At 37.6% G+C, this 27,097-nt stretch overlaps 1 protein-coding gene across 3 annotated transcripts in view; it reads left to right on the top strand.

The window, feature by feature from the left end:
• Positions 1 to 26,578, top strand: part of rapgef5b (Rap guanine nucleotide exchange factor (GEF) 5b) — an 82,813-nt gene extending 56,235 nt beyond the window's left edge. For all 3 annotated transcript variants that reach the window (XM_048152437.1, XM_048152438.1, XM_048152436.1), the window contains 15 exons: positions 3,620 to 3,698; positions 6,415 to 6,559; positions 11,418 to 11,515; positions 13,782 to 13,812; positions 16,502 to 16,580; positions 16,768 to 16,917; positions 19,921 to 20,018; positions 20,229 to 20,345; positions 21,619 to 21,797; positions 22,055 to 22,145; positions 22,342 to 22,392; positions 22,637 to 22,724; positions 23,250 to 23,314; positions 24,468 to 24,522; positions 25,237 to 26,578. In XM_048152437.1, coding sequence (XP_048008394.1) covers positions 3,620 to 3,698; positions 6,415 to 6,559; positions 11,418 to 11,515; positions 13,782 to 13,812; positions 16,502 to 16,580; positions 16,768 to 16,917; positions 19,921 to 20,018; positions 20,229 to 20,345; positions 21,619 to 21,797; positions 22,055 to 22,145; positions 22,342 to 22,392; positions 22,637 to 22,724; positions 23,250 to 23,314; positions 24,468 to 24,522; positions 25,237 to 25,355 — 1,445 coding nt within the window. In that variant the 3' untranslated portion in view covers positions 25,356 to 26,578. The remainder of the gene's footprint in view (positions 1 to 3,619; positions 3,699 to 6,414; positions 6,560 to 11,417; positions 11,516 to 13,781; positions 13,813 to 16,501; positions 16,581 to 16,767; positions 16,918 to 19,920; positions 20,019 to 20,228; positions 20,346 to 21,618; positions 21,798 to 22,054; positions 22,146 to 22,341; positions 22,393 to 22,636; positions 22,725 to 23,249; positions 23,315 to 24,467; positions 24,523 to 25,236) is intronic.
• Positions 26,579 to 27,097: the final 519 nt, after the last annotated feature.

Below are 27,097 nucleotides of genomic sequence, written 5' to 3'. Positions count from 1 at the left end.
TTAAGGAAAATGCTAAATCTGAATGCAGGTAATAAACTCGCTCACTCGATCTCTTTCTCACAATACTCTTCTACATAATACAGTAAGCTTCAATAAACAATATCTATTGAGAACACACAGTTTACGTTGCTAAGAGTGGTTGCTAAGGGTGTTGTGTAGTGATACACATAACTGTTGGGTGAAGCGGTCATAGCCGTGTTTTATTGTGAATAAGACACAGCTATTGACCAATCAGAATCAAGGATGGGAACTAACCATTTTATATTTCGTAATAAGTAATGCAATACTTTTTCGAGTGAGTAATAAGTTCAGTAATCTAATAAGTTACTTTTTTAATAGTAACTTGCCCAACACTGCTGACAGTATGTAATATAATAATGTGAATCTGTAAAGAACGTGTATTGGTGCTTTGCACAAGGGAGGCACAACATTAGGTATTGCTCAACGTTGTTACATTTGGTGTTCAGAATGTAGGTTGAAGGCATCTAAATTACTCACAAGCCAAAAACCAAGAAATTCTGTCGATCTGCAGATCAGATGAGAATATCGATGTCTGTGAGAGCAAATGGTGAAATTTATATTCCTGCAGAGCAAATTAAAGTGGAATGAACAGTGAATGCATATCAGTCATTACGGCCTTATCAGAGTAATGGTGTCATTATGTGAGTAATAGTGTGTTTCAGTGGGATCAGCAGAGAGGTCAGGCGTATTAAGGGCCATTTAATGTCCCGCTCTCCCTTTCTCTTCTTGTTCACTTCTTGTCTCTTTCTTTCGTCTCTCTATTATTAGCTATAGATTATAGTTGGGTTGGTGTGGAGTAGTGGTATTGGCTCAGGAACCAGGGAAGTTGCTGTAGTACCCATGAAGCATCACCACTGTACCCTACAGCAAGGCAGTTCAGTCAATGTGGATTGCTCCTGTAATATGTTTGTGGCACATGTCAAAGTTGTGGAAGCACTTGACTTGGTCCCTTGGTCATGTGGTGATGCTAAAAAGTGACTTCTTTTTTGAGCTGAACTAACATGGAGCACTGTGCGTGATGTACAACATAAAATATTTGGACATTGACACCTAAATGTATGAATGTTTTTGTGAAATGTTTCCTCGATCTGTTTAAAAAATATTCTAGACGTACTTTATAATATTGTATGAATTGTTCTTCTATAAAGAAGCATTGCCTTTAGGTGATATAATTGAAACTTAATTATGAGTTTGCAGGTTGCACTGAGGTGAACGATAAGGGGTTCTTCATCATTTCCAGAATGAATCTCTTTAACAAAGGTTACGTGAAATAAGTTTAAATGTGACCCATTACTGCACACAGGAAACGTTCTGTCGTTCTGCATGGCAGATAAGGATTGCTGCCATCACTGTGCAGTGGGATTAAAAACATTAGCAGTCGTGCACAAGGTCACCACGCACCGAGTGCTCGTTCCTTCAGTAATACTTTCACAGCGAGATGATGTATGAACATGCTTCCAGGCAAACACAACTCTAATTAAAGTGGTGCAATTGCAAAGTGTGATAATGCAGGAGAAACGAGGTCAGGAGGAAAGAGAGAGAACAGAAGAAAACAAACAAGAGCACACGTAAACTGCCTGTTGGGTTTGATTCGGCTGTGCTGAATTTTTCATGACTCTATACCAGAGTCTAAACGTTTACCGGCTTAATGTAGCTGCAGTGCTTGGCATTGTAAAAAGATCAGGTTTTAAGGAATAACTTGCTTTAACCCTCTGGTGCTGTTCTGTCATTTTTGACTGGAAAATTTTATATATATATATTTTTTAGAATTTGTTACTTCATCAGAATAATAGGAAACTTGGTAAAGGTTTTGGCACACTGTAAAAAAAAATCCCAGTAAAATTTACGGTAAAAAAACGGCAGCTGTGGTTGCCAGAACTTTACCGTAAAAAATACAGTACCAATGTAAAAAAAAAAAAATCTGTTAAATAAAATAGAAATAAATAAAGTAAAATAACGTATTTCATTAACTGATATAATGTTAATTTACCAACCTAATGAAGTACTAATATCTGTTTTGTACCTTTATAATACACTGACAGTCACCAAACACAGTGGTGATAAGAGTCACATGATGAATCAAAGTTCATCACAAGCAGATTTTCCACAAGCTGAGAAGGACAACACTAACATATAGAAGGTGCACACAGAGTCATTCACACACACACTAAACACCATCATGGTAACATGCATGAAATTTTAAAAATGCAATAAACATTAATTTAACAACATTAGATGTAACATAAAACCCTAATGTATATAACTGATAAGAAAAAAATGAGAAAAACTAAGAAGAAACAGAGTTATTTCAACGAAAATATATCACATGTGAAGTGTCATGCAGGGAATTGTGGGAATGTCAATTTACGGTTTTTCACTGTAAATTTTACAATGAATTGTTATTTTTCACTTCCAAAAACTGTGAATTTAACGGTATTTTACCGTAAAATTACATTAAATGTACCATTAGATCTATTACAGTTATTCACCGTATATAGTACGGAAACTTTCTGTAAACCAATTGACAGTTTTTCACTGCAGAATTTTTACAGTCTTTTACTGTTAAAATCACGGTCATTTTTTACAGTGCACTTACTATGTGAACACACACAAAAAATCATGGACATGATTTGAAAAGGTTAAATGGTCCTGAAAAAAAATGGAAATTAATATGTGAGCGCATTGGAAGTGAATAGGGAGACACATTTCATCTAGTGGAAACGTTTGGTACTGCGCCCAAACAAAATCTTACTGAAAGCTCAGTTTTTGAGATATCAACCTCAAACTTTTTTTTTTAGATTTTTAGAACTTTTTTAGAAGTTAAAAATAGTATTTTGGTGCATTTTTCACATTAATAAACTTAAACATCTATAACTTTTGTTAGTTTCACTTTTTAAACTTTTTATTTTTTTATTTTAGCAATAATCTACCAAGTGTCATAAATATAATTTAGTAGCATAAAATGACCTAAAAATACAAAATATTAAATAAAAAAACATCATCGAACTTGTACATTCATTTCATTAAAATAAAATTATAAAAATAAATAATTGGTCATTTTTGACTGCCACACAAGTAGCACCAGAGTTAAAATGAAATGTCTCATCTTCATGTCTTTCACAAACCGTATTTCTTTTCACTATGGAACACAAATGATGGCAGAATGTTCAAGCTGCTTTGTTCCATGCAGTGAAAGTGAATGGTGACTACAGATGTCAGCAAGTTAAGTGAATTCAATTTTGGTCTGTTTCTCACAGAAAAAACTGACAGAACACTTGCAATATAGCACTTAAGTCACACAAAATAATTATATGATTGCTTTTATGGCACTTTTTGGGGTTTGACAGTCCCTTGTCCCCATCCACCATCACTGTATGAAAAACAGCAGCATGAACATTCTTCAAAATATCTCCTTTGTGTTCCACAGAAACAATTAAAACAAATTAAATGGCATAAGGTTGACACAATTTTCTCTTTTTTTGTCAACATTTCCGTTGAAATCTTCATTATTATTTGTTTCTCCAGAGTTTTTAATGATTCTCAGTTGTTTTCTAACTAACATGTCTAATGCATATTACATGTTCTTGTTTATTTTCAGAGAGTCTACTTGATGACTTCCTCCTGACGTATCCTGTGTTCATGTCCACCAGTGACCTGTGCCAAGCACTACTTGGTCAATATCCTTCTCATGACATACACACATGCTCTTATATACGTCATTGCTGATGTTGTTTCTGCTACAAAAACTGCCTGCCTATATTTTTAAAAGTCAAGTTTGGTTATTACAATACAATATACACTACCATTCAAAAGTTTGAGGTCGGTAAGGATTTTTCTGTTTTTGAAAGTAGTCTCGGTAACACTTTACAATAAGATTTCATTTGCTAACATTAGTTTTCCATCTGAATATATTTTACAAAGTAATTTATTGATGTGATGACAAAGCTGAATTTTCAGCATCATTACTCCAGTCTTCAGTGTCACATGATCCTTCAGAAATCATTCTAATATACTGATTTGCTGCTCAAGAAACATTTCATATGATCAATTTTGGAAACAGTTGATGCGTAACAGACTTTTTGTAACATTATAAACATCTTTACTGTTATTTTTGATCAATTTAACATCCTTGCTGAATAAAAATATTAATTTCTTTAAAAAATGTGCATATACATGTACAGTATGTAACACATACGGTATAATACAAACCCGATTCCAAAAAAGTTGGGACACTGTACAAATTGTGAATAAAAACAGAATGCAATGATGTGGAAGTTTCAAATTTCAATATTTTATTCAGAATACAACATAAATGACATATCAAATGTTTAAACTGAGAAAATGTATAATTTTAAGGGAAAAATAAGTTGATTTTAAATTTCATGGCATCAACACATCTCAAAAAAGTTGGGACAAGGCCATGTTTACCACTGTGTGGCATTCCCTCTTCTTTTTATAACAGTCTGCAAACGTCTGGGGACTGAAGAGACGAGTTGCTCAAGTTGTCCTGTTCTTGTCTAATACAGGCTTCTAGTTGCTCAACTGTCTTAGGTCTTCTTTGTCGAATCTTCCTCTTTATGATGCGCCAAATGTTTTCTATGGGTGAAAGATCTGGACTGCAGGCTGGTCATTTCAGTACCCGGATCCTTCTTCTACACAGCCATGATGTTGTAATTGATGCAGTATGTGGTCTGGCATTGTCATGCTGGAAAATGCAAGGTCTTCCCTGAAAGTGACGACCTCTGGATGGGAGCATATGTTGTTCTAGAACTTGGATATACCTTTCAGCATTGATGGTGCCTTTCCAGATGTGTAAGCTGCCTATGCCACATGCACTCATGCAACCCCATACCATCAGAGATGCAGGTTTCTGAACTGAGCGCTGATAACAACTTGGATGTCCTTGTCCTCTTTAGTCCGGATGACATGGCATCCCAGTTTTCCAAAAAGAACTTCAAATTTTGATTCGTCTGACCACAGAACAGTTTTCCACTTTGCCACAGTCCATTTTAAATGAGCCTTGGCCCAGAGAAAACGCCTGTGCTTCTGGATCATGTTTAGATATGGCTTCTTTTTTGACCCGTAGAGTTTTAGCCGGCAACGCCGAATGGCACAGTGGATTGTGTTCACAACGCATGTTGTGATTTCCATTACAGTATAGCATTCCTGTATGTGATGCAGTGCCGACTAAGGGCCCGAAGATCACGGGCATCCAGTATGGTTTTCCAGCCTTGACCCTTGCGCACAGAGATTGTTCCAGATTCTCTGAATCTTCGGATGATATTATGCACTGTAGATGATGATAACTTCAAACTCTTTGCAATTTTTCTCTGAGAAACTCCTTTCTGATATTGCTCCACTATTTTTCGCCGCAGCATTGGGGGAATTGGTGATCCTCTGCCCATCTTGACTTCTGAGAGACACTGCCACTCTGAGAGGCTCTTTTTATACCCAATCATGTTGCCAATTGACCTAATAAGTTGCAAATTGGTCCTCCAGCTGTTCCTTTATATGTACATTTAACTTTTCCAGCCTCTTATTGCTACCTGTCCCAACTTTTTTGGAATGTGTAGCTCTCATGAAATCCAAAATGAGCCTATATGTGGCATGACATTTCAAAATGTCTCATTTTCAACATTTGATATGTTATCAATATTCTATTGTGAATAAAATATAGGTTTATGAGATTTGTAAATTATTGCATTCCTTTTTTATTCACAATTTGAACAGTGTCCCAACTTTTTGGAATCGGGTTTGTACTATGTTTACAATAATAATTAGTTAACATATTATTTTAAAGGTATTTTATAGTTTACTCAGTAACTATTTATTATCAATAATACACTTAAAAATAGATTAATTTCAGTTTTTAAAAGAAATTTAAATGTAGGCAGTAGGCACAATTCATCTTTGTCTACACAAGAATTTAAGTATAAGCCCATATCAAAATGTTTTTTAAAGAACATACAGTACAGTGTGTCAAATTTTTTTGATGAGAAGTGTATATTGTAGATATACATTATTGTATTGTATTGTACATTCTAAATGAAATATTCCATACCCTCTGTTCTGGATTCTCAGTTAACTATTGAAAGATGATCTGAGACTCGAATGAAGCAATGAGCAATCCATGGAACTGTACAATGACTGAGCAGCACTATGTTATACATGTTCTTTTACATGATCTTAACAACACGCTCTGTCTGGCGTTAAACCACTTAACAAACCCTACGCCGTTTAGCCGAGGGCACGCAATTAATTCTCTCTTACTCAACCTCTGTTAATTTAATACAGAGAATTCAGCCTCAGGCATTTCCTCCTTCCTCTGAACTGTGGTTTTGAGCAGTCTAGCGTGCTGGAATAGATTTGATGCCTTAACTGCTCCTGGTCCACCTATTGTTCAAAGAAAGGACGGATGAAAGAGGAAGGGAGAGACACTCTGCTTAGGAAACGAAAAGTGCTGCACCTGCTTTCCCAGTGGAGCTCGCTGTGCACAGACCTGCCACAGGACGACGAGCACGCCAAACTATTCCTCAAGGTACGGATGGAGAGAGGGAGGGAATTATTTTTGGAAATACAAAAATGCCACCGCCCCTACAGCTTTTGATTTCTTAATGCCTCATAATGAGGACGAGATCGTGAGATTATTGCTGGCTTCAGAGGATTTTTAAATGCCCTCAGACCTTTTAATTATCATACACTCTACTGTATGTAGACTCACATGTATTACAGTGAAATTGGTGCTTTTTTTTGTTACACTTTATTTTAAGGTGTCCTTGTTACAGAGTAATTATACTTTTAGTACTATACATTAAAGCTGCAGTCCTTAAGTTTTGCCTCTTTGTCGCCATCTCTGTTTAAAACCTGTAATTGCAGTCATTTGTGGAATTATCTTTACGTGGGTTGTGCATTGGCATGGCTCCTCAGCGCAGATGAATCTAATGTTTTGAGGAGAATGTGTGGCTGTCAGTCAGTGCAATAGTGGATACTGTACTTCGGGATAACAGATTGTATTCTTGGAAGTATGACTAAAATAAGAATTTTCACCAGAAAATCTCATCTGAACAAGTAACACATCTGCCACTTTTTTCTGACTAACTGAGAAAAAAAGCATAACAATAAATTGTGCTACCAATGGTGATTTAATCTAACGATCGCTTAGCTCATATCACATCAAACCGTGCAAATTATTATTCTTGTTATACTTGGTTCTCAAATTAGCAACAACATTAGCATTGTGTGACTGTGTATTTAGTGTGTGTTAGCGTTTCCTGTAAATTTCAATTTCTGTACAGTCTAAAGTCTAACTCTAACTCTAAGTTTGTCATACAATCCGCCATCAAAATAAGTTTAATTATTCCAGCTGCTGTTGTGACGTAATGATACGAAGACGAATGGTGACAAGCTCGAATTTCCCGCAGTAACAATATACATTTCTTTGTTAAATAAACCAAAATTAAAAACAGGTGTTTAGCATGTGAGTCAAACATTGTCTCCACTCCAATAGATAACAGATTGTCACGTTCCCAGTCATTCCCGGACTACATTTCCCACAATCCTCCCTGGCAATCACCTGCACTCACTCCACCAATCACCAATTGCCACATACTGCTACAGCACATTATCTGGACTATTTAAGCCACACACACCCTCACACACTTTGTGAGGTGTTGTCAACCATTGTTGCAATTCTGAGCGTTTCTATCTTGTCTGTATGTCTGTCTGCCTGCCTGTTACTGATCCCGTCTGTTCCCCGTTTTATGATTCCTGCTGCCTGCCCTTTGGACCTTTTGGATTGTTTATTGTTTCCTGGTTTTGTGAATGCTTTCCGCCTGCCCTGATTCATTGCCTGTTCCTCGACTATGATTCTGCCTGCTCTCTGCCATACCTGTTTGCCACTGTTGCATTGCCTATCTTACTACGAGCTCTGTTTAATAAAGCCTGCAGATGGATCTTACCATGGGTCCCGCCTTGTTACAGAAGACCTCGCCAACACAAGGATCCAGCGGCTTTTCAGGAGATCATTGGCCCGGTATGGACATTGCATATTTACTATTATGTCTCAAGCAGGGCACACGATCGATCGAGGATTACATCACCGAATACCTGAACATTGCATATTATTCAGATCTGCCTGACTGCACTCATTGACTTTTTCTCTGGGGGTGTTAACCAACCACTCAAAGAACAATTAGTACGAAATGGACCCCGTTCCTCCCTCAGTCATTTCTTGGATTATGCTTTGTTGTCTGTTGGCACACCATTTACTGTGGATGTCGCGGAGAAATGCGACACCACTGTGCATCATGTAATGGCTGCCGCTAAGGAGAACACTCACAAAATGGCGGGCACAACAACAACACAAAGTCAAGTCACAGCTGATCTTCCTGAGCAAAGTCAAGTCACAGATGATCTTCATGAGCTAAGTCAAGTCACAAATGATCTTCATGAGCAAAGTCAAGTCACAGTTGATCTTCATGAGCCAGGTCAAGTCACAGTTGATCTTCATGAGCCCATTCAAGTCATAGATGATCTTCATGAGCAAAGTCAAGCCAACGCTGATCTTCACAAGCCAAGTCAAGCCAAAGTTGATATTCCTGAACCACGTCAAGTTCAAGTTAAACTTCCTGAGCCAAGTCAAGTCACACTTGATCTCCCAGATCCACGTCACGTCTCCGCTGATCTTCCAGAGCCACGTCACGTCTCCACTGATCGCCCAGAGCCACGTCACGTCTCCGCTGATCTTCCAGAGCCACGTCACGTCTCCACTGATCGCCCAGAGCCACGTCACGTCTCCGCTGATCGCCCAGAGTCACGTCACGTCTCTGCTGATCGCCCAGAGTCACGTCACGTCTCGAGGCCCGTCCGAGAGCAGAGGGGATTGTTGTGAACGATCCTCCACTGATTTCAGCACATGCAGCTGGCATTCCGAAACCTCCGCCGGCTTTTCCCTCAAGCCCACCAGCCGCTTCGCACTCAAGCTCGCCGGCCGTTACGCACTCAAGTCCAAGTCCGCCAGTTGCCGCGCACTCAAGTCCAAGTCCGCAGGTTGCCATGCACTCAAGTCCAAGTCCGCAGGTTGCCATGCACTCCAGTCCAAGTCCGCCGGTTGCCATGCACTCCAGTCCAAGTCCGCCAATTGCTACGCCCTCAAGTTCAAGTCCACCGGTTGCTATGCACTCAAGTGCAAGTCCGCCAGTGTCTACGGACAAGGTGGACGCTCCGCCAGTGTATATGGTCAAGATGGCCACTCCGCCAGTGTCCATGGACAAGATGGCCGCTCCGCCAGTGTCTATGGACAAGATGGCCGCACCGCCAGTGTCTACGGACAAGATGGCCGCTCCTGCCTCAGCCGAGCCCGTTTCAGTCTCCGCCGAGGCCGCTCCAGTGTCCGCTGAGCCCGCTCCAGTCTTCACCGAGCCCGCTCCAGACTCTGCACCTTAGCCCGCACCAGACTCCGCACCGGAGCCCGAGTCAGTTCCAGAGGGTGTATATACCTGAGGATGGGGAACTTGTGGGTGGGGACTCTGAACTGCCACGGTCACCAATGGTCCCTGAACTGCCACGGCCACCTACGGCCACTGACCCGCCATAGTCATCTACAGACTCTAACCCGCCATGGCTGCTCACGGCACCTGACCCACTGTGGCTGCCCGACACTCCTGACCCGCCGTGGCCGCCCGAGGCTCCTGACCCGCCGTGGCCGCCCGAGGCTCAAGGCCCTTTGAACCTTTTGGATTGTTTGTTTCCTGGTTTTGTGAATGCTTTCCACCTGCCCTGATTCATTGCCTGTTCCTCGACTACGATTCTGCCTGCTCTCTGCCATACCTGTTTGCCATTGTTGCATTGCCTGTCTTACTACGAGCTCTGTTTAATAAAGCCTGCAGATGGCTCTTACCCTGGGTCCCACCTCGTTACACAGATACAAATTCCAAAGAGAAACGAAATTGCTTTTGTAAGAAATTATGTATTTTGGTCCAAAAAGGGATGATTTTATCACAATACCAAAAACAGTGAAGAAATGTTCCCTTGCGCTTTTTACAATTAAAACAGACCAGAGGAGTTCCTATAAATCTTTTTTAGATGCAATGGTGGGAGATTGATTCTGTTAATCAATTTGTAATTAAGTTCATGAACCCCCAATGAAGTACACTTAAAGTACAAATTGTTACATACAGCAGACCAATCTGCATTATCGATTCTGTGACCTAAATCATTTTCCCAAACACTCTTCAAATTCTCTAAAGAGGAAGTATGTGTCAGACAAAGCATCATATATAACAGATATTATCCCTTTAGAAAAATTATTTGTCACAATCTGTTCAATGCGAGTAAATTCTAATCTCAATTTGCCATTATCAGACAAAGGTTTTATAAAATGACGCAACTGAAGATATTTGAAAAACTGAGATTGTGGTATGTTATATTGATACGGTAATTGTTGGAAAGATTTTAATGTTGTACCTATAAAAAAAAAAAAAGCAAGATATTTTTGAGATCCCCAATTTGAACCAGACTGAATGACCAATATTATACAGAGAAATAGAAAAAATCAGGGTTAAAAGCACTAGGAGATAGCAAGGTAAGATTGGCTGGGATTTTAATTTGAAATAATAAAGTTTTTTGAAATGCATTTGAGTTTTTTTATATTTATAATGAAAGGGATACATTTTATTAGAAGGGGAGCACAAGTCATTGCTTCCATGTTAAGCCACATGGAGTCAGTCCTTTCGTTATTGGATCATTGCAGTTTTAAGTAATATCAGGGGCCGTTTACACAGCACCGTTTTCAACTAAAAGCGTTAAACGTTTTATGTGTTTGGCTGTTCATTTACACGACAACAGTGTTTTGGGGGCCTCAAAACAAACTTTTGAAAATGGGTTTTAAAGTGCAAGTTTTTGAAAACGGTACCGTTATCATCACTGTATAATCTACAAAAACACGAATTTGTGAAAACTTTGACGTCATGCGTATATGTATTACATGTTTAGTCTATTTTTCTACAAAATGGGATTGCCAGCTACTGGCCTGGCATGAATAATACAGCATTTTTAGTTGTTTTCACAGATCTGAGTGAATGGGGATCAACGTTGTCGTCTGTATGCGATAAACGCAAAGGAAAAACTGTTCTCTTTTTAATACATCATTGTTGTGTAAATGTACCCTAAATTAACATTACTATAGAGTTAGTTGCATGTAATTATGTAGTTAATACTGGAGTAAGTACATGTAACATATGTTACAAGGACACTAAAAAAAATAATAAAATGAAATAAATCAGATCCCTTTTTTCAGACATGGTAATCAATATCTGATATATAAGTTGCAATAGTAATAAATTAATGCCACATTCACAACCTGAAATTTCAATCTTGCTTTCGTTTCATGTTTGCAGACTCTGTACAGATATGTTCTGGATGATCTCTATGAGTTTCCCTCTCTGGAGAAAGATCTCAAAGAACTTCAGAAACTTCTAAGGATGCAAAGGAGACAGTGAGTCACTTCATCATCATAACCACACCACATCTAATTTTTACACACTGAAATTATAAATTTCTTATTCACAACTGATTTCTGGGAAGCTCTTTGTTATGGTAGATATATTAAGATGCACTGATTATATTCGCACAATAGCGTCCCTTATTCGTACTCCTAAAAATGCAAAATGAGAGATGGAAAAATACAAAATGATGCCCTATAAACTCTCGTCTTTTGAATAAATCATGCTGTTTTTTATCCATGCAACCATTTTGGGATTAGCCCTACAAGGCATGATTTTCTTTGACATTCTGCCTTTCCCTTCTGGGATACATGATGAGAAATAGAGTAACAGAGAGATAATAAAGGAGTGAAGTGGTGATACAAAGAAGATCTGTGTGTTGACAGTTAAAATACTCATCAGTCGGTCCCCAGATGACACACTCTGCTGTGGGTGATAACTAAGCTTTAATTAGTTTAACTGCACTTTTAAATGACTTCTTTTGAATGACTCTCAACATATTGTTTAATCTAAAATTGACTGTTACAAGCATTATTACTCTGGATGAGATTTTTGATTCAATGCAGCAATCCAAACTTTCAAAAATTATATTAGTAGTTAAAGACACAATATTAAGTGTAATCTATGTACTTACATCAAAAATAAAATAAGTACAATGTGTTCATGTTGTATTACAAAACACTTTTGCTGCTATTGAGGTTAGGGACTGGTTTGGCGATATGGGTAAGTTTAAGGGTCGGCATGGGCAACATCTGACATCTGTGCGGCAAGTTTATTTACCCATTTATTTAATAATTCACGCAATTTTATTATCACAGGAAAAGACGCAGGCGATTTGTGAATAATTGTCCATTATTTTGTGAGCAACTGTTTATAATGAAAAATACCATGTCGCAATATTAAAAATATTTCCATTTTAAACCATGAAGGCAAGCTTGTGGATATCACACAAACAATGTGCAAACTTATGTCGATGAAGAAGTCTCAAACTCCAGTCAATTATTCACTACAGAAACTGAAAGGAAAAACTGACTGAGCTTTTGGCATCTGCCGCTGCAATAACAGTGCATATTCTCTTAGAGACGATGCAAGATGAATCGAATTTATTTTCTTAATATTTCTCATAGTGAGAAAAAAATGGTATTTTTTTGTGAATTGAGAAGTATTTCATGTTAAACAAGTTGTTTTTAATTGAGGAGTAAGCTATCTAACTAATATTTTACTATCCTCGGCCTCGCAGCGCGGCGGTTATGCGGTGATGCACTATGATATCGCAAGGCAAATGAAGTGCAATATTAATTTAATAATATGATAATAATAATGATAATTGAATAGCCCTGAGTGCCCGTCCGCGATATGCCACGCCACTGTGAAGGGATAAACGGCATTCAGGCACGGCATCAAATCGATTACCTGTTTTATTTCTAATTATTTACTTGTATAAAATCACCCTGTCTGGGTTTATTTTGCAATATCAACAGTTTGGGTGTACATTATCCCTTACTTAATATTATTGTTAGTATTATACTGTAACCCATTACACAAATACATCTTATACTTTCCCTATTTAAAGAACTATACAATCTTTTCTTTTTCTTTGGTCATGTCTCACCTCACCTTGTTTTTTGAAGCCTGGACTATAGATTCATGATGGCCATGTTAAGAACTATAGTCAGGGTCAGGTTTTTTGGGTGCACGAGCCCTACAATTTATTAACACAGGATTAGGAAAGTGGCTTTGTAATATTCCTCTAATACATATCTGAGCAGAATGAATGAATTCGGCCAGGCCAAAGAGCTTCGCTTCACACATGAGCTCTTATCCAATATTTCTGTTTAGTAAGCAGCAGTCCTGGCATTGACCTCTCAGCTATACATCACACGCCTGCTGCTGCTGGCCAATGATTAATTAGAGAGGCATCAGATGGGGAATATGGAGACTATAAAGCTCTCTCCGATTGCCCGTTTTTATCAGGCTGTTTAATCAGAATGAGGTGTGCATGGATGAGGACGTTGTGCGCTTTCATTTAGATGAGGCAATCAGTAAATCATGTTGTGTCAGACTTTAATGTTAGCGCTGATGATTCAGGCCTGATCTGAATGAGAAAAGGCTTTTTACGAGCGCTCCTCGCAGCGGGTGGGAGATGCCATCTTGCAGTATTGATATAATGGCACATTTATATTTCAAGCGATCCCTTTGGCTCATTTTTCTTTATTTCTTTCTGTCTCTCTCTTGTCTTCTTCCCCTGTCATCTCTCAGCACGGTAGATGAATCCTCGCCGCAGAAGAAGGTAAGAGTTAAGACCATCCGTTATATTACCTGCAGAGAATTTTTAATGAAACCACCTTAGTGAACTTTTTGTGGTTTAATTAAATTATTTCTATTAACTATTTCTTGTTTGGAAACCATCATGATATTGACGACTGAACCATGGTAATGCTAAGATATGTTCGCCCACATTTATATATCAATGAGAAACATCAGCTCATTATAAAAATCTGACCACACAAGATAACGGCGTTCACATTACACTTTGAAATCACTCGTTTTTCTCCGATCTTGATGCCAAATTAAATAGACGTGCACAAGACATGCGCTCGTGGAATAAGCTGACAGGATGCCAATAAAGCCAATGACATGCAAAGTGAATTCAGGGTAGTGGGCAAAAATGTCAGAGTGTCAGGTTTCCTTAAAACAATTAGTGATTTAAAAAAGCAAATACAGTTTAAGACATTGTTTAAACTTTACATGTTGTCAGCATAATCAATGTAAATGATCATAATCAATGACTGTCTCTATCACCATAACAGAGCAGATCGGTCATTCTACACTCTAAACACACTGAGAGTAAGAACAAAATCCCACAAAATGTACATTTATTTCCAAAAAAAAACGTGTTTTGAGCAAGTAAGTAGCACATCTTCCACCATAGTAGCTGGATTCTCTTTTCTTTACTTGTGGACAAGACATAAACACTCAAGTATGAATGACAAAAAAGGGTTAAAGGGTTAGTTCACCCAAAAATGAAAATTCTGTCATTTATTACTCACCCTCATGTCGTTCCACACCTGTAAGACTTTTGTTCATCTTCAGAACTCAAATGAAGATCTTTTTAAAGAAACCTGAGAGCTTGCTGTCCTTCCATTGACAGTCTACGCAACTACCATTTTCAAGCCCCAGAAAGGTAGTAAAGACATCATAAAAGTAATCCATGTGACCCAAGTGGTTTAACCTCAGTTTTATGAAGTGATGCGAGTACTTTGTTTGCGAAAACTCCCCCCATAATTTACCACTTTATTTACAAAATATTATTTGTGCGTTCACAAGAGCACCACAACGCATGCATGTGATGACTTGCATTGGAGATTAATATTTTGTAAATAAAGTGGTAAATTATGTTTTTTGGGCAAACAAAGCACTCGCGTCGCTTCATAAAATTGAGGTTAAAGTCACATGGATTACTTTAGTGATGTCTTTACTACCTTTCTGGGCCTTGAAAATGGTAGTTGCGTAAACTGTCAATGGAGGGACAGAAAGCTCTCAGATTTCATTAAAATATCTTCATTTGAGTTCCAAAGATGAACGAAAGTCTTACGGGTTTGGAATGATATGAAGGTGAGTAATTCATGACAGAATTTTCATTTTTGGGTGAACTAACCCTTTAAGGTTTTCGTTTATTTCTGTCATTTATACTTGGGTGTTCGTCTTATCCACAAGTAAAGAAAAGAGGGTCCAGCTACTACTATGGTGGAAGATAAACACCCAAGTATGAATGACAGAAGTGAAGGAGACCTTGAAGGGTTAGTTCACCCTCATGTCGTGAAATAATGAAATCTGAGAGCTTTCTGTTCCTCCATTGACAGTTTACGCAACTACCATCTTCAAGGCCCAGAAAGGTAGTAAAGACATCATTAAAGTAATCCATGTGACTCCAGTGGTTTAACCTCAATTTTATGAAGTGACACGAGTGCTTTGCTTGCCCAAAAACATAATTTAACACTTTATTTACAAAACATTAATCTCCAATGCAAGTTCACTCAACAACGTCTGCATGCGTGCTCTCGCGAATGCACAAATAATATATGTTAAATAGTGGTAAATTATGTTGTTTTTTTTTTTTTTTTTTTTTTTCCCGCAAACAAAGTACTCGCATCACTTCATAAAACTGAGGTTAAACCACTTGGGTCACATGGATTACTTTTATGATGTCTTTACTACCTTTCTGGGGCTTGAAAATGGTAGTTGCGTAGACTGTCAATGGAAGGACAGCAAGCTCTCAGGTTTCTTTAAAAAGATCTTCATTTGAGTTCCGAAGATGAACGAAAGTCTTACAGGTGTGGAACGACATGAGGGTGAGTAATAAATGACAGAATTTTCATTTTTGGGTGAACTAACCCTTTAACCACTTTTGTCATTCATACTTGAGTGTTTATGTCTTGTCCACAAGTAAAGAAAAGAGGACCCAGTTACTATGGTGGAAGATGTGCTACTTACTTGCTCAGAACACGTTTTTTTGGAAATAAATGTACATCTTGTGAGATTTTTTCTTACTCTCAGTGTGTTTAGAGTGTAGAATGACAGATCTGCTTTGTTATGGTGATAGAGACAGTCATACTGTAGGTATAACTCAAACCATAATTCATTCATGGAGAAGCAGTGGATGTAATCAAAAAACAAAACAAACAAAAAGCAATGGGCCTCCCAAAATAACTTTCAATTTTATGTCATAACCACAGATGAAGATGGAGATCCTTTCAAAAGTGGACTTCAAAAATGTTAGAGAAGTGTAGAACATAGGCCTTTTAACACTTAATCAGATATTTATGTTAACATTTTTAATCTATTATTAATATTTGATTTTATTTCAGTTAACAACAACAAAAAAGTTAACACTTTCGCTGTTGCGTTAAGGTGTGTTAGCATGTGTTTTTCCTCATAAGCAATAATATTCTCAATGCCACATGTTTACTGTGTTCCAGAATAAAGCGCTCTTCCACCAGCTGAGTCTGAAGGAGAACTGGCACCCTGTGAGAGGAGCACAGAGGGATAGAAAGGAAGGTAAGCTCATAAAATATTCCCTCATATTTCTCTCCTACACTCTCATAGAGGTCTGACTGCCTGCGGTGCTGCATGAGACCCATGGCAGGTTGTTTATGTATAACAGCATGTGAGGATCTTGTTTTATGGCATATTTATGTGAATTGGTGGCTGATTGATGCAGCGTTGGGTGTTTGTGTGTCTTCAGTGCTGTGTCGCGTGTACGTGACTATAGATTCATACGTGAGCGTGAGGACGCACAGTGAGGTGTCCGTGCAGGAACTGCTGAGGACTGTGGCCGAAAGACTTGACTGTGCTGAGGACGACATGGTGTTGATGGCCGTTGCGTATCCTGGAGGTCTGAACGAGTTCATACAACTTTCTATTTTCATTTTCATTGACATTGCTGCAGCTTTGTGTTTATGAGACATCACTGTCTTCAGGTCTGCAGGGATGCTATTATGCTTTTAAACTAGTCATTAGGGTAAGGCTAAAAGCCCCCTCTTCTGATCCTAATGTCAGTCCTATGTTCATAATAAAAAATCTGTTTAAATGTCCGATGTATTATCTTGTCCTTTTAACAGTTAAGGGGTTTTCCCATGACTGACAGTGGCAGTTGCGTCTTGTTCCGTGTTCACAACAATTCAGTCTTTTCAATGTAAAAGTCTTCGATACTGACTGACACACTCATAAAGGCAGTCTTTGCTGCCATCTAATGGCGTAATAATGAAACTTCTATTGCTGTTCACGGTCAGGGACTATTTTTTCCGGCGGAAGGAAGGCTTTTATTGAAAGTTTATTCATGAAAGTAGCATTGATACATATTTTTGGCTTTAATATTTGTATTGTGTGGTAACCGTTTTATAAAAGCAATAAGGTACTCAAGGCTAGTACTGTATCGTGAATAAGTCAAGGCTAACAACGCCCTTCAGCCGTGACTTATTCACAATACAGCACAGCCTCTTGTACCGTATTGCTTACTTAAAATAATCAAACAATGTAATTTGTGTATCAAGAAAGGGTAAAAAAAAAAAGGGGTAAAAAAGAATAAAAATAATGCAGTGAGGGGGGTCTCCACACTTGGGGCAGAAGGCAAAACAGGGCAGGGGTGTCCAAACCTGCTCCTGGAGGGCCATCGTCCTGCAGAGTTTAGCTCCAACCCTAATTAAACACATCTGAACCAGCTAATCAGGGTCTTCAGACTCACGTTACGAGGGTCTGTTGCTCTCCCCCTGGAGAAAATTTGTCACCATATGCAAGTACTTTTGATATAGCGACAGATTTTTGGAGTAACAGTTTATTTTTTTAAATAACCAAATTATGCACCAATTTTTAATAGTGCACTATTATACTGTAGTATGATGTTCATCTTGGAACTTCAATGTTGGTACAGGCGGATTTCACTAATAAATCTCTATTGTGACTGGAACAGTCAGTGCTGGTCGGCTTTGCACATCCTTCCCAACAAATCTGTTCTATCCTGATTATGAAAATAATTTAAAGGCAACAAATTAATTATGCATATTCGTCCTTTCAGAGTTTTGAAATACTGTTCTAGTATTTTGGTTCCATCTTAATATTTAGGTGCTTAAAGGGATATTCCACTTATATATGAAAATTCTATAATTGAGTAATATGAGTAATATTCTATAGTTGAGTAAATGATGACAATTTTCATTTTTATGGTAACACTACACTAAGGTATCATTTTTTTGAACATGAACTAACAATGAGCAGTACATTTGTTACAGTATTAATCTTTGTTAATGTTGGTTAATGTTGATAAAAATAAAGTCGTTCATTGTTTACTTCACAGTGCATTAACTAATGTTGACAAATACAATTTTTGATTTTAAAAATGTTTTAGTAAATGCTGAAATTAACATTAACAAAGATTAATAAATGCTGTAGAAGTATTGTCCATTAGTTAGTTCATGTTAACCAATGTAGTTAACTAATGTTACTAACTAATGGAACCTTATTTTAAAGTGTTAACGTTTTTACTCTAAATCCATATTTTGGTAACACTTTACAATAAAGTTCATTAGTTAAACATTAATTAATGTATTAACTAACATGAACTAACCATGAGCAATTCATTTGTTACTGAATTTAGTCTCAAAGTATGTGATCATTTCAGGGATTCTCATTAGCTGCATAATTTTGCAACATTTTAAATGTTATCACAGTATTTATACAGTACAGTCCAAAAGTTTGGAACCACTAAGATTTTTAATGTTTTTAAAAGAAGTTTCGTCTGCTCACCAAGGCTACATTTATTTAATTAAAAATACAGTAAAAACAGTAATATTGTGAAATATTATTACAATTTAAAATAACTGTGTACCATTTAAATATATTTGACAAAGTAATTTATTCCTGTGATGCAAAGCTGAATTTTCAGCATCGTTACTCCAGTCTTCAGTGTCACATGATCCTTCAGAAATCATTCTAATATGCTGATTTGCTGCTCAATAAACATTTATGATTATTTTCAATGTTGAAAACAGTTGTGTACTTTTTTTTTTCAGGATTCCTTGATGAATAGAAAGTTCAAAAGAACAGCATTTATCTGAAATACAAAGCTTCTGTAGCATTATACACTACCGTTCAAAAGTTTGGGGTCAGTAAGAATTTTTATTTTAATTTTTTTGAAAAGAAATTAAAGAAATGAATACTTTTATTCAGCAAGGATGCATTAAATCAATCAAAAGTGGCAGTAAAGACATTTATAATGTTACAAAAGATTAGATTTCAGATAAACACTGTTCTTTTGAACTTTCTATTCATCAAATAATCCTGAAAAAAATATTGTACACAAATATTTTGTACAATTGTACACATTAAATGTTTCTTGAGCAGCAGATCAGCATATTAGAATGATTTCTGAAGGATCATGTGACACTGAAGACTGGGGTAATGATGCTGAAAATTCAGCTTTGCCATCACAGGAATAAATTACTTTGTGAAATATATTCAAATAGAAAACAGTTATTTTAAATTGTAATAATATTTCACAATATTACTGTTTTTTACTGTATTTTTAATTAAATAAATGTAGCCTTGGTGAGCAGACGAAACTTCTTTTAAAAACATTAAAAATCTTAGTGGTTCCAAACTTTTGGACTGTACTGTATATAGTGTATATAGTGGCAACGGGTGTTTAGGGTCATGTTCTGATGCTTTTTTTTGGGAGAAAGAAATTGAGAAGTCTTTAGGGCCATTGTATCCTAATGACCAAATGGCTCTTAGGGTCCAAATAAATTTGTTACCTCTTTTCTGTTGTACCTCACCGTTTACCCTTTCTCTGACATTGATGCTTTCTCTTCATCCTTATTCCTCTCTTTTTCTCTTTCTCCAGAGAAGGTTCTGCTTCAGTCGGATCAGTGCGTGTTCTCGTCTTCACTGAGTGCCGCTGAGAGACTGCTCGTCTGCAGAAGAGACCTGACTGAGATCATGGTGAGAGTCAGAATGCTGCTTTCTGAACCGTTCTTAAAAGAACCTGCTTTCCACACCATTAGTTCGGCTCTACACATGACTGTGCAACCTTAAAGGCACCGTATTCTAAACTTTTCTTTCTTTTCTGCCAGAATTTGTCAAGAAATGTACCCACTTTAACTTAGTAAAAAGTTTATCAATAATCTAAGTGCCTGTGTTCTGTTCTCCCAGAGTCCCTTCACTGATAATGGGCAGCAGCACTCAGTAAAGATGCTGAGCATGAACACATGGGATGTTGCCTTGTCGCTCACAAACTGTGACTGGAGTCTCTTTACTAATGTCCATGAGGTAAAGTCTTCACATTTCAGACAGTGTAGCACAAGAAAGCATATTCTTGATATGCAAACTAAAGCACAGTTTAAATTTAAAATCAGCAATGAGGTAGTTATATAATATCAAACTGGATGAAAGAAAACATAACTCAACATTAAAGTGATAGTTTGCCCCAAAATGAGAATTCTGTGAGATTTCTGTCCCTTCATTGAAAGTCCATTGCATTTACCCAAAACGTTGAGGTTTGTTCTCGTGGAGCTCAAGCAAGTACGTTCAGCTTCTGTTTATCATATTTTATGTGCTTTATGAATGTGCATTGAGCAATGTATATATTTGAAAACAATGAAATGAATTAAAATTAAAAATTAAAATAAATGAATCAGTTCATCATATAAAGTGAACATGTCTGTTGGATTAAGACTTGGATTAAATCCCTCGATTCATATGTATTAAAGGATTAGTTCAGTTCAGAATGAACATTTCCTGATAATTTACTCATCCTCATGTCATCCAAGATGTCCATGTCTTTCTTTCTTCTGTTGAAAAGAAATTAAAGTTTTTGAGGAAAACATTCCAGGATTTTTCTCCATATAGTGGACTTCACTGGGATACAATGGGTTGAAAGTCCAAATTGCAGATTCAAATAGCTCTACAAGATCCCAGACGCGGAATAAGGATCTTGTCTAGGGGAACGATCGGTCATTTTCTAAAAAAAAATAAAAATGTGCATACTTTTTAACCATAAATGCTCATCTTGCACTGCTCTGCGATCCGCCACGCATTACATAATCATGTTGGAAAGGTAAAATTTTTTTTTTTTTTTTTCTTTTTTTTTTTAGAAAATGACCAATCTTTTCGCTAGATAAGACCCTTATTCCTTGCCTGGGATCATGTAGAGCTATTTGGACCTTCCACCCATTGTACCCTGGTGAAGTCCACTATATGGAGAAAAATCCAAGAATGTTTTCCTCAAAAACCATAATTTCTTTTCAAATGAAGAAAGAAAGACATCTTGGATGACATGGGGGTGAGTAAATTATCAGGATATTTTTTTTAATTCAGAAGTGAAGTAATCCTTTAATAAGGATTACTTTTCCTATGTCTTTACAAACTTTTTGAAGTGTCAAAGTTGTAGGTGAAATTTAAGTGGAATTTAGTGGAATTCATGGCTTGTAATCGAACATACTCAATAGTTTTGATTCAAAACTGACATTCAATAAGAATTTTCTACAATGTTCAACAAAGCCCAGCAACCATAAGCCATGTAATTTTCCTTACTACTGTGCAGCAAGAGCTGGTGCATTTTACGCTGAGCCGCGATGCGAGCGCTGGCCACACGGTGGCGCTGGAGCAGCTGTTGCAGCGCTGTAACGAGACTCAGCAGTGGGTGATGACCGAAGTGCTTCTGTGCCCAACCCTCTGCAAACGTGTGCAGCTCTTTAAAAAATTCATCAAGATTGCAGCACAGTAAGTACACATGCAAAAAAACACACACTCGCTGACTGAAATAATCCTATAAACTCTGAAGGAGCCATATCTAGGCTCCAGAATATCATAAATATTTGATTTGGGCCATTAAGCATCCACCTAACAACCTACAACAAGCAATCACGTAGCAACATGCTAAAGTTACTCTTGGTTGTATTTCTTTCTTCTATTCAAATAAATCGGTTGGTGTACATGTCTTGTTCTCCTCCTCTCTTTTGCCTCTCTCACATTTATAGCTGTAAAGCACAGAGGAACCTGAACTCATTCTTCGCGATTATTATGGGACTGAACAGTCCCGCTGTCAGTCGACTCACTCAGACATGGGAGGTAGGAAGACGACAACTCCAATGCATGGAAATAGACTACTATATATTTGGAGTGGTAGTGTTGCAATGAGATTTTCAATCAATCAGTCTTTGTTTGTAATAAATTGTATTTTTAGCAGTGAGAAACTAGAGTGTATTGCAAACGGTGCTAAACAGGAAAAGTGTGTTGGCTTCAATTCTTGCTGTCCTAATTTCAGAAAGTCCCTGGGAAGTTCAGGAAGTTGTTCTCTGAGCTGGAGAGCCTGACGGTAAGTGATTGTCTCATCACATTCTTAAGTTGCCTCCTGCTAGTTCACCTCCTGCTAGAGCATTTTGTGCTGTTTACGGCTCATTAGGATGTAATATATGAAGCCGTAATCATATCAGAGACTCTGGCCTACAGGGAGGAAACAGCAGGTGGCATTACAGAGGAAGAGATTTGAGACAAACCAGATGCTTTCAGTGTAAAATTATACAAATATGTACACATGAATGCTTTTTCGTGACCCGCAGGACCCTTCTTTAAACCATAAAGCCTACAGAGATGCCTTTAGGAAGATGAAGTCTCCCAAGATCCCTTTCCTACCTCTGCTTTTGAAAGGTGCAGCAAGCAAAAACATGCACAATATCATCAGATCATCAGTAGTTTGGACTGCTTAGGACACAAGCTATTTGTCTGTCGTGTCCACTGAAAAATTTAAAGTCACCTTTTCCATTTAAGGTCACCGTTTCCAGGTCCAAACGCTCTATAAAAGGCCAAAAGGTGCTAATATGCACTCACTGTGTGCTGTAATACTACTGAAAAAAATCTTAAAGATCTTAACCTATACCAACATCTCAGATGGTCAGACAGTGATTTAATCTTTTATGAATCTTTAAAAGACTGTAGTGCACAATGTGAGTTTTAAAAGCTTAGCTTAAATGAGTGATATGAATAAGTAGTGCTGATGAACGGCTGTTGAGATGGTATTCTCAGCTGAAACCTGTAGGCTTGGACCCGGAAACAGTATTCCTGCTTAACAAGCAGTTTGAACGAAAGAATTAGAATACAGTGTAACTGGTTAGGACATGGTGAGAGTCTTGTTGAAAGATTTTTGGTTTGAACAAATATATTCTATCTGAACAGATATTACCTTCATTCATGAGGGCAACAAAACCTTTCTCGACAACCTGGTCAACTTCGATAAGCTAGTAAGTCAATAATTAGGCCTTAAAGGGTTAGTTCACCCAAATATGAAAATAATGTCATTTATTACTCACCATCATGCCGTTCCACACCCGTAAGACCTTCGTTCATCTTCAGAACACAAATTAAGATATTTTTGTTGAAATCAGATGGCTCCATGAGGCCTCCATAGCCAGCAATGACATTTCCTCTCTCAAGATCCATTAATGAACTAAAAACATATTTAAATCAGTTCATGTGAGTACAGTGGCTCAATATTAATATTATAAAGCGACGAGAACAAAAAAACAAAATAACGACTTTTTAATGATGGCCGATTTCAAAACACTGCTTCAGGAAGCTTCAGAGTGTTACAAATCAGCGTATCGAATCATGATTCGGATCTTGTGTCAAACCGCCAAACTGCTGAAATCATGTGACTTTGGCGCTCCGAACCGCTGATTCAACACACTGATTCATTTATGCTCCGAAGCTTCCTGAAGCAGTGTTTTGAAATTGGCCATCACTAAATAAGTCGTTATTTTGTTTTTTTGCCGCACCAAAAATATTCTCGTCGCTTTATAATATTAATATTGAACCACTGTACTCACATGAACTGATTTAAATATGTTTTTAGTACATTAATGGATCTTGAGAGAGGAAATGACATTGCTCCCTATGCAGGCCTCACTGAGCCATCACATTTCAACAAAAGTATCTTAATTTGTGTTCTGAAGATTAACGAAGGTCTTACGGGTGTGGAACGGCATGAGGGTGAGTAATAAATGACATTATTTTCATTTTTGGGTGAACTAACCCTTTAAAGAGGTCCTTTTATTATTGTTTTTGTTTTAATTAAAGGGATAGTTCACCCAAAAATGAAAATTCTGTCCATTTATTCACCTTCATGTCGTTCCAAACCTGTATGACTTTTTGTGCGGAACATATAAGATATTTTGAAGAATGTTGGTCACCAAATTGACTTTCATTGTATGGACCCCACCAAAAAAAGAATATTTCTTAAAATTCATAGAAGAAAGCCATAAAGGTTTGAAATGACATGAAGGTGTGTAAATGACAGAATATTCATTTTTGGGTGAACTATCCCTTTAAATGTCACATACAGTACCATCATCAAGTGAGCAAAACAAGCTTATATGAGATGTATTCTGTGTGCAGCACATGATAGCAGACACAGTGCGGATTATCAGGCAGTGTCGGACAGATCACATGGGTAAGTGCTCAAAACACACAGATATACAAGTATAAAATGTATGTTATCTCTGCCACACTACCACCAGGGTTGCCAGGTCTGTGCAACAAAAGTAGCCTGATAGCCAGTCAAAAATAGACCAGTGCGATTTTCTCCACTGAATTTGTATGTCTAGGGGGTGTTTTGGGGGAAATCAACCCGCGGGACAAAATTTCACCCGCGGCAGCAACATAAAACTAACCCATTCCACGGGAAAAACACGGACTTGGCAATACTGACTACCAAATGAAACTGCAAAAAATGACTGTATCCCGAACACATACCCCACAATCTTCTATTGGCCAGATAAACAGCTAATCACACCCCAAACTCACGCCATTGGTTGAGCTAATGTTGCCGTTGCTGGTCGGACTCCTCAAACAACCAAAACGCTTTGATAGCGACACAGTGTTTACACTTCTCAGCAGAATCGGTCTACAAATAGTTTACTTAGTTGTCTTGTCATATTAAGCCTGGATGGCAGAATGTATTTTAGTATTTAAAACAATGACACACTTCCACTTGTATTTGAACACACAGCTCTGTATAAATTACTGCATAACCCAAATCTGTCTCTACACTAAAAACAGTAGTTTGTCCCAGTTTAGTGGTTTCAAGTACACTGAAAGTCAGATTCACTCCTGTTGTGTTGATTCTATAGGTTATAATAATGATTTTGGGCTTTTTGTCCACCAGGAAACATGTTGTCCCAGAAAGACAGCATGGAAGTGAGAACGTACATCAATTACCTGCACGTCATCGACAATCAACAGACTCTATTTGAGCTCTCACACAGACTTGAGCCCAGGACATAGAACAACTTGATAAATCCCGAATCTACTACTGAACGAGACAGGACAACATCCTCCCTCTTACAGAAGACTGTGATGAGTAAGTTCTCCACTAGGGGGAGACACACTCACACCAACCACACAGAGCAGATACAGTGAATTGCACAGCCAAAGAAATCTCTACAAGATCAATAATGTGAAAGGAAGAAAGAAGCTGAATCATGCAAGACTGTGAAATATAAAATTGGCTTCTGAAATCTACTGAACAGTTGTAACAGGAATGAAACCTGTAAGTTACAGTACAGAAACATCATGTTTAGAATCAGATGTTTATTAACAGCAGACTTTCGCTCAGTAGTGTAGGACAGAGTTTTAGTTGTTTTGAGGCAGTTTGTCAATAGTTTCACAAATGGAGATTTTTTTTTTTTTTAGCATATGCATATATGAGAAAATCTTCATTTCTATGTAGTCCATTCAATATGAAATATGAGCTACATGCACACATCGTAAAACAATTTGATGCCTTTTTAGATCATGCTCAACAAACTACTTGTAGACAATCATAAAAATATCTCAAGGCAGCAGCACACTGTATTTTAGGTACAGCATTGCTACCAGAAGCAAGTAGAACTCTAGATTAAAGCAACCATTAGTTGAACTTGCACACACTATAAAGGACATCTTAAAATAATGCATATCTTTGCAATTGCAACTTTTACAGAAATAATTGGGTAAAAATTCTGGACTAACTTCATTGGAAAGGCCCTGTTTGAAAACAACTGTGAGCTGTAATGGCACTAGATGTTGCTTGAAGAAAGCAAATGTGTAGATTTCTTGTGCAAGTTGTACTTTGACTTGTGAGACGTTAAGATATTTATTAAACAACAAGGTTGTCCCTGATTCAGAAGGGAAGACAACACCTAGGTTTTAAATACAAAGAAATGATGTAATGTAAATGTGATCAGATGGTCTGAAGGATTTGGTGACGCCAATGATTGACCAATCTGATAATGCCTGTGAGGTTCATACTGTATGTGAACTCTGTAAATAACTTTTTAAAAAATAAAAAAAAAACAGGCCATAAAGCAATAGAAACCTTCAGAAAAAGAAAATGTTAGCAGTGACTGAGTGTAGCTGCTGTTTGCACTAGTTTTCTCCAATAAGAGCCTGACAAAGAAAAAAATCCTTTGCCACTGTCTTTGTTTCTTTTTCTTGTGCACATGCTGTAAAATCCATCTTTTGCCAAATATTTCACCTGACATTTTAATTTTTTCAAAATGTATACTAGACACTTACTGCCACCTAGTGGTAGGAATATTAACTGACAGACATTTCTGTTAAAGGGTTAGTTCACCCAAAAATGAAAATGTTGTCATTTATTACTCACCCTCATGCCGTTCCACACCTGTAAGACCTTCATTAATCTTCGGAACACAAATTAAGATATTTTAGTTGAAATCCGATGGCTCAGTGAGGCCTTCATAGGGAGCAATGACACTTCCTCCCTCAAGATCCATAAAGGTACTAAAAACTTATTTAAATCGGTTCATGTGAGTACAGTGGTTCAATATTAATATTATAAAGCGACGAGAATATTTTTGGTGCGCCAAAAAACCCCAAAATAATGACTTATTTAGTGATGGCCGATTTCAAAACACTGCTTCAGGAAGCATCGGAGCACAGATGAATCATGATTCAGATCACGTGTCAAACTGCCAATGGCTGAAATCACGTGACTTTGGCGCTCCGAACAGCTGATTCGACAC

The sequence above is a fragment of the Megalobrama amblycephala genome, linkage group LG13 (assembly GCF_018812025.1).
Source record: "Megalobrama amblycephala isolate DHTTF-2021 linkage group LG13, ASM1881202v1, whole genome shotgun sequence".
NCBI classification, from domain to species: Eukaryota; Metazoa; Chordata; class Actinopteri; order Cypriniformes; family Xenocyprididae; genus Megalobrama; species Megalobrama amblycephala.
This window is presented reverse-complemented; position numbering and strand designations above follow the sequence as displayed.